Below are 12,618 nucleotides of genomic sequence, written 5' to 3'. Positions count from 1 at the left end.
TACTGACATCTGAACAACAATTTCTGACCTTGTCCAAAACTATTGTAATGTAGAGCGGCAATAAAATTATATTCATTTATTCATTTAATTTACTCACGGTTTTCCTCCTGGAGTTCCAATACCGTTCGTCCCAGACCTAGCATGTGGATGAGCATCATATCCTCCCATCTGGAAATAACAAAATTAATTAAGAAAAGAAAACTAAAAATATAATTGAGAATTAGTAAAAACCATGTAGGAATATATGACAATCACATCAAGATGTAGAATTATACTCTGTGAAAAACAAATTCAGACCTGGACAAAGTTGAGACTCGGTTGCCAAATTGTGCGTTTTTGCGACGCTTCATTCAAAGATTTCAAACCCTTAATACATGAAGATTTTGTGAAGTGAAAATCTACAAGATTTAACCTATTTCGGACTATGTGTAACCTTATCTAAATTTGGAAGAGGAATAGAACAAGGTTACGGTACCTATTTTTTCTCTCCCTATCATTTTGTTGATGTAGGCTACTTATTGTATGGATCAATGAAGAATAAAGAATATAACAGAATTTATCAAATGAGACAACCCAGAATTACTGTGTTGTCAAACTAAATTAAAGTCGAATATGGTCTTGCAACTTGCACAAAAAGGTCGCACAATATTTTGCAAAGCGGATATTTTTCTCAAGTCTTTTTATTCTTTTTTTATTGATTCATACAACAAGTATATCATCAAAAATTATAAGGAGAGAAAAGATAAGGTAACCTTGTGCTATTCCTCTCCCAAATCTAAATAAGGTTATACATAGTCCGAAATAGGTTGAGTCTTGTAGTTGTTCACTTCACAAAATTTTCAGTTGGTTCTCAATTATTTTCACAAAATGGCGATTTTTAAATTAAGATGCTTCAAAACCAAACATAGGAGAAAGATTTCACATTATTATCACTAAAATAGGAAATATTCACATATTGTTGGAGCCAGCTCTAGTTTTCATTTTTCGTTTTTGAATTGGACGCGCGCTCCTCGTTCAGTTCGTATTTCTTTCACTTGAGTGCGTCGCGCTCACTAGCCGGTTAGGCTGTTTCTTTCAGTTCAGTCTCGCTTCGTAATAGCTTGCCTCGAGTCGGGAATTGATAATTATTATTCGTCGATCATTCCCAGAAGAAAATTGTTCTTCAAATTATTATTTTTTCATTAATGTGAAATCGTACACCATAAACCTACGTGTGGAAGAGTGTTTGCCAAACTCCCTTTAGTTGAAAGTTTTAAACTATTATTTTTCGATTGGAAAGTTCACCGATCTATAGTCTTTAAAGACATTGTAAATATCTCGTCAGAAATATATGTGCAACGTTATATGATGGAAGCCGAATTTACCAACAGTAGATGACAATTAAGCTTGCCTTTTCACCATCCTTGATTCATCTCCTACCTCGGGGACACCTGAATACCTTACCTGGGAGTTGTAAGCTTAATAATATAAATATTACATTAGGTACTCTGCAGATTTTCGGTGAGTTGTTCTTTTATATATTCATTGCATGTACTTGTTTCTGTAGAGATATCACTTGTTTCTTTTCTATTCAATACAGTCCACTTTACATCAAAATTATTGATTACCAATTTAAAATCAATATAAATTTCTTAAAGTTGAACCTTAGAGTTTACACTGGTCCTCCGGGCCGGATTTTATTGGCTATTTTTTATTCAAATATTTGGCAAGCACTTATCCAATTTTATTGTAAATCGTTTGTGCATGCTAGGGTTCAAACCTGTTTGTACATTATGAATTGAGCCGATCAAGTTGGTTCACTCTTATCTCTATTGTCCGATCGGAACCGTTACTTTGCAATGCTGATAACGTTATCGCTTAGCTTGCTTCGTCTATTGAGCTTTCTCTGTTCAATTTGTACTAACATTATCATTTTGCTTGCTTGAATCATCAATGAAAATCGTTCATTGTTGCATTCGTAATTTTATTCAAAAATTAGTAAATGAAAATCATTAAGACCTTTCCAATATCCAATCATGAGTGAAAAGAAGTTAAAGCTCAAACGAGCTAAACTTGAGCAATATTTCTATCGTATTCAACGTACTTTCGATTTGTCGAAAAAGGCTTTAAAAGAAGAAGCTAGTGCTAAACAATTTCTAATTCTCTATAGTTCCACTCTTAAAACTGTTCAGGATTATGAAGCTGTTGAAATGGAAATACAGGAGCTTGAAATGGAAAAAGACCCGGAATTTGTACCCAAATTTAGTAGTTCACATATGGAAATGTTCGAACATATGGAAGCAATTGCTAGTGAATTGAAAAAACGCAGTCAGGTTGTACCTAGTGTTTCTACCCCGGCTCAACCTGTATCTTCCAATAAGGATTCGTCTAATATTTTACCGAAAATTGAAATTCCTGTGTTCGACGGAGATCAATCAAAATGGGCGGTATTCTACGAAATGTTTAAATGCATGATTCATGACAACAAATCGATTCCAAATCAACAAAAGGTCCAATATCTGGTGTCCAAACTATCTGGAGAAGCGGCTAATATTTCACGTCATCTACCACCTATTGCTAATAATTATGAAATTATTTGGGATGCATTAATTAAGCGGTTCAATGACCCCCGCTCACTCTCAAATGTGTACTTGAAACAAATTTTCGAATTCAATTGTCTAAAATCTGAGTCTCGTGCAGGTTTAGTTTCTATAGTCGATCAGTTCTGTGGTTCAATTACTGCTTTAAAACGCCTACGAGGTGAAGATGTATCTGATGCAATATTTCTGTTCCAAGCGTTGAAAATTTTAGATCCTGTTTCTCGAAAGGCATTTGAAGCTTCAGTTCATACTAAGGATGATCCCACATATACTGATTTTGTTTCATTCATCGAAAGGCAGATTAAATCGTTACCGCATGACGAATCGTCTAAACAATGCAAGCCAGTAGTGAAACCAATACCAAAATCCAAAGTGTTGGTTGTTCAATCGAATTCGCAAGTGACCAAATCACCGGTAAAAATATCAGAATGTCTGAAATGTTCGATGACAAATCATAAATTGATCAATTGTCGTCTTTTTCGTCAGTTATCACCTTGGGACCGTTTTCGTTTTGTTAAGGAGAAGGGTTGCTGTTTGAAATGTTTCTCCCCAGCCCATCGTAGTAAAGATTGTACTTCTTCCAACTGCGAGGAATGTAGTCAGAAGCATAATTCGCTTTTACATTTCGGAAATGCTTCAAATTCGGATGCGAAAAAGGTAGAAAATAATACTATTACCTGTTGTTCTATCGATTCGAAGTCGGCACCGTATAGTGTTCTACTATCAACTGCTCAAGTCGAGGTATCTGATAAGAGAGGTAGATTGCACAAAATAAGAGTTTTAGTTGATTCAGCTAGTCAAAGTCATTTCATTACTCGTAAACTTTGTCGTAAATTGCAACTATCGATTTCTCCTTTCCAATTAATTGTGAATGGTTTTGGCGGAAATTCGCAATCAGTTTTTGGTCGTACTTTTGTCACGCTTCAATCTCGACTCGATTCTAGTGTTAAATTTTCCATTGAACCATTAGTTGTCGAAAAAATCATGGAACAGCTTCCCACTAGTAAAATTGATAATTCTAAATTATCAAATTTGTTTGGTCTTCGACTTGCTGATGAAAGTTATCACATTCCCAGCGAAATTGACGCTATTATAGGAGCTGAATTAGTGCCCCATATTTTCCGAAATGGTCGTGTGGAAATTGATTCGAATTATTTGATGGCCTTGGAAAGTGTTTTCGGTTATATTTTGATGGGTAGAGCCCCTATTTTAACTCAATCTTCAGAAAATTCAACGTGTTTGATGACTTGTCTAACATCACCGTTGGATAAGTTAGTTCGAAAATTTTGGGAAGTGGAAAGTGTTCCAGATGTAGGAAAACAACTCACTGCTGATGAGTTGGAATGCGAGAAGGATTTTGCATCGTCCGTTCGTCGTGAAAATTCGGGTAGATTCGTTGTCTCATTATCGTTTTCAAAATCCCCTGATTGTCTTGGTGATTCTTATGCTATGTCAGAACGTCGACTCATCAGTTTGGAGAAACGACTGGCACGTGATCCAAACATGCGTTTAGTGTATCACGATGTCCTCTTGGATTATCTCAAACAAGGACACATGGAATTGATAAAAAATCAGAGTGATAAAAGTGGTTATTTTATACCTCATCATGCTGTAATCAAAACTCAGAGTCAATCAACGCCTTTGCGTATTGTCTTTGACGCAGGCGCGAAAACTACTACTGGAGTATCATTGAATGATATACTTCATATCGGCCCCAAGTTGCAAACGGATATTTTCGTTCTGTTAGTCAATTTTCGGTTATTTTCTATCGCTGTAACTGCTGATATAAAGCAGATGTATAGACAGATTCTTGTCGATGAATCGTGTCGCAAATTTCAGCGTTTGTTATGGAGATTTTCGTCCAATGATCCCATACAAATTTTTGAATTAAAAACTGTCGTATTTGGTCTGAGTGAGTCACCGTTTCTAGCTCTCAGAACTGTCCATCAACTTGTTCAAGAAGAAGGTGAAAATTTCCCCGATGCTAAAGCTCGTATTCCGAGTGACATGTTTATGGATGATTTGGTGACAAGTGTGTCTTCTTTAGGTGAAGCAAATCGTCTTTGTAGTCAGGCTAAAGAATTGTTCGAGAGAGGCGGATTCGAACTTACTAAATGGAGTTCCAATTCACCTGAATTGATGAATGATTTCTCGGAAGATGAAAAATCGGCCTTGTCTAAAGATTTCGAGATGGGAAATTTGTTGGCTGTCCTAGGTTTGAAATGGCAACCTGGTAGTGATTCGTTTTGTTTTTCAGTGAATCCTAATCAGTCTGTTCCTACCAAACGTCACATTTTATCGGTAGTAGCACGCATTTTCGATCCTTTGGGACTCTTGTCACCCCTAACTTTGTTTCTTAAATGTTTAATTAAACAATTATGGAATGCTGGTCTTGATTGGGACGATTCAGTACCTCTCTCTATTGCGCTTCAATGGGAGACATGTCAGAAGGAGTTCCCTTTTATTGTCCAATCTCTTCATACCACGTCATTTAGGAGTGATGAATGATTCGAAAATTAATGTCATTGGTTTCTGTGATGCATCGACTTTAGGTTATGGTGGTGTGATCTACATAAAATCTCAAATGGATATGCAACCTGCAACTATCACATTGTTGTGCGCTAAATCAAAAGTCGCGCCATCTAAGACTTTATCCATACCTAGGCTTGAATTATGCGCAGCGCTCTTGCTCGCTGAATTAATACAGGTTGTTGTCTCTGTTTTGAGCCTTCGTTGTCACGTGACTCGCGTTGTTGCATTATCGGATTCTACTGTTGTCTTACATTGGATCAGGGGCTGTCCATCCAGATGGCAATCTTTCGTCGCTAATCGAGTTACGAAAATTCAAGACTGTCCTATCAACGACTGGTTACACGTGGCAGGAAATTCAAACCCAGCTGATCCCATTTCGAGAGGTTTATCCCCTTCTGAAATAATTAATCATGATTTGTGGTGGTCTGGCCCCTCTTGGCTAATGTTAGAAGAGAGTGATTGGCCCGTCAAGGTCGATCTGGAACCTATAGAGTGTCTACCTGAGGTCAAGGTTCACTCAATTGTCACTGTAGTACAGTCGGAAAATTCATCTATTAATTCGATTCATCTTTTAATTGCTCGTTGTTCCAACTACCAACGTCTATTGCGTATCATGGTGTTAATATTGAAAGTACTTCGTCTATTGCCTAAACCTCATGAATTAGATTTCGATTTGGCAGAAAAACATTTGTGTAAAGTCGTACAAAAAATTCATTTTTCGAAAGAATTACTGGAATTGAAAGCTGGAAAGAATGTACTTCTCATCTTCAACAACTGTCACCCTTTCTTGATCATGATATTATTCGTGTGGGTGGACGTTTACAAAATTCTGAGTTGAATTATGACAGCTATCATCCGATTATATTACCGAAAAATGATCCATTGGTCACGCTTTTGATTGATTATTTTCATGAAAAGCACTGTCACGCTGGACCTCATTTATTGGCGTCTATTTTGAGACAAAAATATTGGATTTTATCAGCCCGTGTCCTTATAAGGAGTCATGTACGAAAATGTAACAAGTGTTTTCACTATCGTCCCACTCTTACACCGCCGAAAATGGGCAATCTGCCAGCCTGTAGAACTCTGTCGTCTAAACCATTCGTCAAATGTGGAGTTGATTATGGTGGACCCATTCGAATCACCATGGCCAGGCGTCGGAATCCTTTCATATTTAAATCGTACATTTGTCTTTTTGTCTGTATGGCAACTAAAGCCGTTCACATTGAATTAGTTTCGGACTTATCGACCCAAATGTTCTTATCAGCTTTTCGCCGTTTCCTTGCTCGACGAGGTCCTTGTAAGGTCATGTATTCCGATAATGGTACCAACTTCGTCGGCGCCTATGATGAGCTAATAAAATTGTCACGGATGCTGAACTCCAAGGAATATCAAAACCTGCTCCAGAATGAACTTGCTGATCATAGCATTGAGTGGAATTTCATCCCGCCAGGTTCACCTCACTTCGGCGGTCTTTGGGAGGCGAATATAAAATCAGTAAAGTCACACCTGTTTCGAGTTATTGGTAACCAGTTGTTGACTTACGAAGAATTGAACACTGTCTTAGTTCAAATTGAGGCTGTACCTAACTCACGCCCGTTATGTCAAATGAGCGCGGATCCGAGTGAACCCCTCGCCCTCACACCGGCTCATTTTCTCACTTTGACACCTCTTAAGTACCTTCCTATGTTAAATGTGGAAGATCGTCCAATGAATCGATTGGATCGGTTTGAATTAGTCAATGAAATGGTTCAGTCTTTCTGGAGTCGTTGGCGCAAAGAATACTTACATGAATTACAAACCCGTGTGAAATGGTGTAAGGATTCCACCCCTCTCACGGTTGGTACAATCGTCCTAGTGGATCAACCAAATGTCGCACCGTTGAAATGGCCTATGGGGGTGATTGAGGAAGTATTTCCCGGTGCTGACGGTGTCGTTCGAGTGGCTATGGTGCGGTGCGCCAATGGTCGCTTCAAAAGGCCGGCTACAAAGTTGTATCCGTTGCCTACTCAATAATTTTCCTTTGCATTTTTTGTTTTATTCTCGTTTTGTTTTATTTTTATTTCTTTCGTCGTTTATTCATTGTTTTTTCGTTTCTTTGTTCTCTAGCCTTGTCTGAAAATAGCTTTTCAGCCGGGGGGGGATGTTGGAGCCAGCTCTAGTTTTCATTTTTCGTTTTTGAATTGGACGCGCGCTCCTCGTTCAGTTCGTATTTCTTTCACTTGAGTGCGTCGCGCTCACTAGCCGGTTAGGCTGTTTTTTTCAGTTCAGTCTCGCTTCGTAATAGCTTGCCTCGAGTCGGGAATTGATAATTATTATTCGTCGATCATTCCCAGAAGAAAATTGTTCTTCAAATTATTATTTTTTCATTAATGTGAAATCGTACACCATAAACCTACGTGTGGAAGAGTGTTTGCCAAATTCCCTTTAGTTGAAAGTTTTAAACTATTATTTTTCGATTGGAAAGTTCACCGATCTATAGTCTTTAAAGACATTGTAAATATCTCGTCAGAAATATACGTGCAACGTTATATGATGGAAGCCGAATTTACCAACAGTAGATGACAATTAAGCTTGCCTTTTCACCATCCTTGATTCATCTCCTACCTCGGGGACACCTGAATACCTTACCTGGGAGTTGTAAGCTTAATAATATAAATATTACATTAGGTACTCTGCAGATTTTCGGTGAGTTGTTCTTTTATATATTCATTGCATGTACTTGTTTCTGTAGAGATATCACTTGTTTCTTTTCTATTCAATACAGTCCACTTTACATCAAAATTATTGATTACCAATTTAAAATCAATATAAATTTCTTAAAGTTGAACCTTAGAGTTTACACATATTAAAGAAATGGGTAATTGAAAAATACAATTCTCAACTTGTAGTACTGTATTCAGATTATGTTCTATATGATTTTAATAATTTTTTATTTGTTTTATATGATTTATTGTTTTATTCAGAATATATTTTAAACCAGATAAGGTTTATAATTTTCATATTGATATCAATGTCAATCGTTTACCCTCTTCATCCTGATCAGGAAATTTAGGTCCAAATATACTACTATAGTATTCTCAAGACACGAAGAATGTCCTTGGAAGAGTAGTTTTCTAAATAAAAATAACCCAAAGTGAAATATTAAACAGGCCAACTTTTATACAATAATTAATGAGCGAAAATAAAGTGTATTTTTATGTTCACAGCGAAAATACACGATCTGATTAATGGCAGAAATATACTACAGTTGAACCTCTGTATAACGAAGTCGATTATCCCGAGAAAAAATTCGCTGCAGAGAGGTATTCGTTATTGAGAGGTTCTGTCAAGAAAACTGCCACGATCCTATGGATCTTATAGCATCGTATCACGGCGGTAAATAAATGAATATGGTACATAGAACATCGTCGCGAACGTAGGTAGGGTACCAATATTAATATGGAAATTTGAAAATTCATGAAGTTTAGAATAAAAAACACATTTTTTGAATATTTATAAAATGTAATAAGTAAGTAAACTCACCAATTTATTTTCAGAGAGCTTGATTTGTACTATTAGTAGAGTTTAATCGAAGTATATACTCTGTAGGAATATTTTTCAACTCTTTACACTACTATTGGATGGAACGCAAAATACGGTTATTTTGTCAATAACTTCACTATAAATACTATAATAACTCAACTTTCCTATTTTTTTAATGTTTTATATTTGAAAAAGTGAGTAATTTTCGGCTGAATTTTGCATTTGAATAAAAAAAATCATGTTTCATAAACGACTGACATCTATTCAAACAGTCAGACATGTCTGGCACACTATTATTCAGTTTTAATCCTTGCCTGATAATTTTGAAAGCTTCTAGAACTATTTGATCTGACAGATTCTTCTCTTCAGGTTCGTCACAGCTATCATCATCATAGACAGTTTAAAGAATTGAAATGTGTGACAAAAGCAAGAATGGGGAAGTCCAGTCGTTCACCTGCCTGGTCTGCAATAATAACAAGTTCTTGGAATTCAATTTCCAGTAGCTTGCATTCAATTTCCAACATGTGTTTCACCCTCTATTGACTGTCTACCACCCTATCTTCTTCCTACCTGAATTGCCATTATTTTTAGTCTATTGACCTTTCTGCTGAAACTAAACAATTCCTTGAAAATAACCGTCTGCTTCCTATACACACTACACTTTGTATGTTGAAGTCAAGAGAAAACTTTGTTGTTGAGAGGTCCAAAATACGTTAAATAGAGGTAAATAAGCAGCCAAAACTCAAAAATGTCATGGGACCAGATGAAAATTCGTTGTGTAGAGGATTTCGTTAAGTGGAGGTTGGTTATAGGAAGGTTCGACTGTATTTCCTTTAAATCTAAAACAACCCATCAATTTACAATGATTAGGCCCGATTACACAAAAGCCGCTTAAATTTTAACCGTAATTATTTTCACGAGAACCAATCAGATAAGACCTTCCTGATAAGACGGCTTTTCTGATAGGTTCTCGTGGAAATAATCACGGTTAAAATTTAACCGGCTTTTGTGCAAATGGCACATAGACCACATGATCAATCATATTCTTGGGGAATAATGTATCTTTTGCACCTGCTAATGTGAAATTGACCTACACCTGTACTTAACAATGACTTCTCATGTGCTGATAATTATTTATAATTATTGGTATTAGATTTTTTTTAAATTAAATTATTTGTATTAGTAGATACGATAAGTGATTAGAGGTACTAAGGTATTTTGAACTTAAGCTGCGTTTACACCAAAGTTATTAACAAAATGTTAACATATTCCTTATAGATTCTATTAGATTGAACGGAACTTGACAAACTCATATGTTCGTCATGTGTATGATAAGTTATGTTCAATCTAATCTTCTTCTTCTATATATATATAAAAGCGAAATGGCACTCACTCACTGACTGACTGACTGACTCACTCACTCACTCGCAGAACTAAAAATCTACCGGACCAAAAACGTTCAAATTTGGTGAGTATGTTCAGTTGGCCCTTTAGAGGCGCACTAAGAAATCTTTTGGCAATATTTTAACTCTAAGGGAGGTTTTTAAGGGTTTAAAGTTCGTCTTTTAGCATGTATATTCTTCTTATTCTCTTAATTATAATTGAAACAATATCCATACCATATATTAATATAGAACTATAATCTAGAGAGAGTACCTCTTCGAAACAGTTGTTAACTGGTAACTAAATAATTAATAATTTTGTCAGGTTGGCATTAAGTTGAGTTGACTTTGTTAGGTTGGCACCAAGTTGAAGATTGAAATGCATTTATCGCGGAAAAATTGTTTGGGCACTGCTACTTCAATCAGAGAAAAAATATTTCCTGTGAATATTATATTACTAGCCGTCAGGCTCGCTCCGCTCGCCATATCCGTTTAGCCAGACGTTTAGTCTGGACCCCCGACTGGATCGTCCTAAAATATGATAAAAATGCTGAAATGAAAAATGCAGGCGAGCGAAGCGAGCGAAGCGAGCCTGCTGATCTCATTCTTGGACGATCCAGTCGGGGGTCCAGGGGGCGGAGCCCCCCTGGCTAGACGGATATGGCGAGCGAAGCGAGCCTGACGGCTAGTTATTTATAATTATTGGTATTAGATTATTTTTAATTTTAATTATTTTGTATTAGTAGATACGATAAGTGATTAGAGGTACTAAGGTATTTTGAACTTGAGCTGCGTTTACACCAAAGTTGTTAACATATTCCTTATAGATTCTATCAGATTGAACGGAACTTGACAAACTCATATGTTCATCATGTGTATGATAAGTTATGTTCAATCTAATAGAATCTATAAGGACGGAGAAATAAACATTTTGTTAATAACTTTGATGTAAACGCAGCTTAAAATATTTTGAACTAAGTTGTAAATTATGTTGTATATCAACCAGCTAGATTCATGTGTCAGCGCATGAAGGTCTGTCTGTGTGATAACTCCTAAATAGCCTCAACTGATGTTATGAATGAATAAATGAAAAAAAAAACTGTTGTAATTGCATGCAATGAATTCTTCATCTGACTAAATTATGATAAATCAAAACACATTTTTTCCCTATGCACTTTCAATGTTATTTGTTATATCATGGGAGAGGACGAAGGTGTGAGTCAATTTTGTTGTCCAACGAACTTGACCTATGAAAAGGTTCGAACGTGTTCAAAGTTTGAAGCTGATTGATCAATTCAAAAGTTATTGTAGAACATACAAACAGACGGACAACGACTTTGGCCTTCAGTAAGTCAAAAGTGAGAACTCGCTAACGCTCGTTCAATTGTGTATGGTTGTTTGCAGAGCAATGTAATTTAAAGCTGATTGATCAATTCTTTCTAAAGTTATTGTAGAACATACAAACAGACGGACAACGACTTTGGTCTACAGTAAGTTGAAAGTGACTCGCTAACACTCGTTCAATTATGAATGGTTGTTTGCAGAGCAATGTCAATTTGAAGCTGATTGATCAATTCTCTCTAAAGTTATTGTAGAACATACAAAAAGATTGACAACGACTTTGGCCTTTAGTAAGTTGGAAGTGAGGACTCGCCAACGCTCGTTCAATTGTGAATGTTTGTTTGCAGAGCAGTGTCAATTTGGAGCTGATTGATCGATTCTTTCTAAAGTTATTGTAGAACATACAAACAGACGGACAATGAGTTTGGCCTTCAGTGAGTTGAAAGTAGCGCTCGTTCAATTAATTTCATGTTTATTGCTTCTGATAAAAGTAAATCGTACCATGTTGGGCCTAATGTAAGGGTTAGCTGCATTGTAGGGGTCGTTGGCATTGGCCCCGCGGGCGAAAGGGGGCGCCGGGGGGCCCCCCATCAGCAGAGGGGGAGGTGCCCCGCCCACTGGGGGCCCCCCTTTGCTGGGCCCCGGTGCCCCGGGTAACAGGGGTGGCAGGGTAGGGGTGGTTGCCTTCGACACCGGAGTAGGGGGTTTGTCCATCTGCAACATACAGACACAACATGATATAGTAAGGTCCTCGTTACAGAAAATAATAGCAGAACAGCGTTGCCGAATCTCTGCCTTATGACAATGCTCTCTCTAATCTTTGAGATATTACTTTAAACTTGAAGAGGGGAAACCGGTTTATCGTTGTCGATTCTCTGCCTTGACAATGCTTTCTATAGACTCTATAGTCTGAGAGATATTACTTTCAACCTGAACAGGGGAAACCGGTTTCTCGTTGTACAGTTTGTAGCATGGACACAACAGTAGGGAGAATTCTATTGGGTAGTGGCAATGATTAGTGAAGGAAAAAGCATCGGGCCTCTCTGTCATCTAGAAACAGCCGTTCAACAAGTAATATCTATGAATCGTTTCCACTCATTCCCATACAACTCTTTCTACTAAGATTATGGTAATCAAAATATATTCAAGAAAATGTAAATAGAATCCTAACTTGCGCTTTTGTGACTGGTTCAATATATTATTGTTTCTACAGTTACCTTGAAAATTGACCATTCCTCCACTGATTACAGAACGCAAAG

General features: G+C 37.0%; 1 protein-coding gene across 10 annotated transcripts in view; it reads right to left on the bottom strand.

The window, feature by feature from the left end:
* The window catches only part of LOC111053289 (protein groucho), a 107,339-nt gene that overhangs the window by 22,079 nt on the left and 72,642 nt on the right, over window positions 1-12,618 (bottom strand). For 8 of the 10 annotated variants that reach the window (XM_039435563.1, XM_039435569.1, XM_039435562.1 and 5 more), the window contains 2 exons: window positions 11,861-12,073; window positions 98-168 (listed from right to left, as the gene is read on the bottom strand). In XM_039435563.1, the coding sequence (XP_039291497.1) occupies window positions 98-168; window positions 11,861-12,073 (284 nt within the window). The remainder of the gene's footprint in view (window positions 1-97; window positions 169-11,860; window positions 12,074-12,618) is intronic. The other 2 variants (XM_039435571.1, XM_039435570.1) reach the window with 1 other exon arrangement.

Source organism: Nilaparvata lugens, chromosome 9, assembly GCF_014356525.2.
Source record: "Nilaparvata lugens isolate BPH chromosome 9, ASM1435652v1, whole genome shotgun sequence".
NCBI classification, from domain to species: Eukaryota; Metazoa; Arthropoda; class Insecta; order Hemiptera; family Delphacidae; genus Nilaparvata; species Nilaparvata lugens.
The sequence above is the reverse complement of the archived record's forward strand: the minus strand, read 5'-3'. Positions and strand labels throughout refer to the sequence as shown.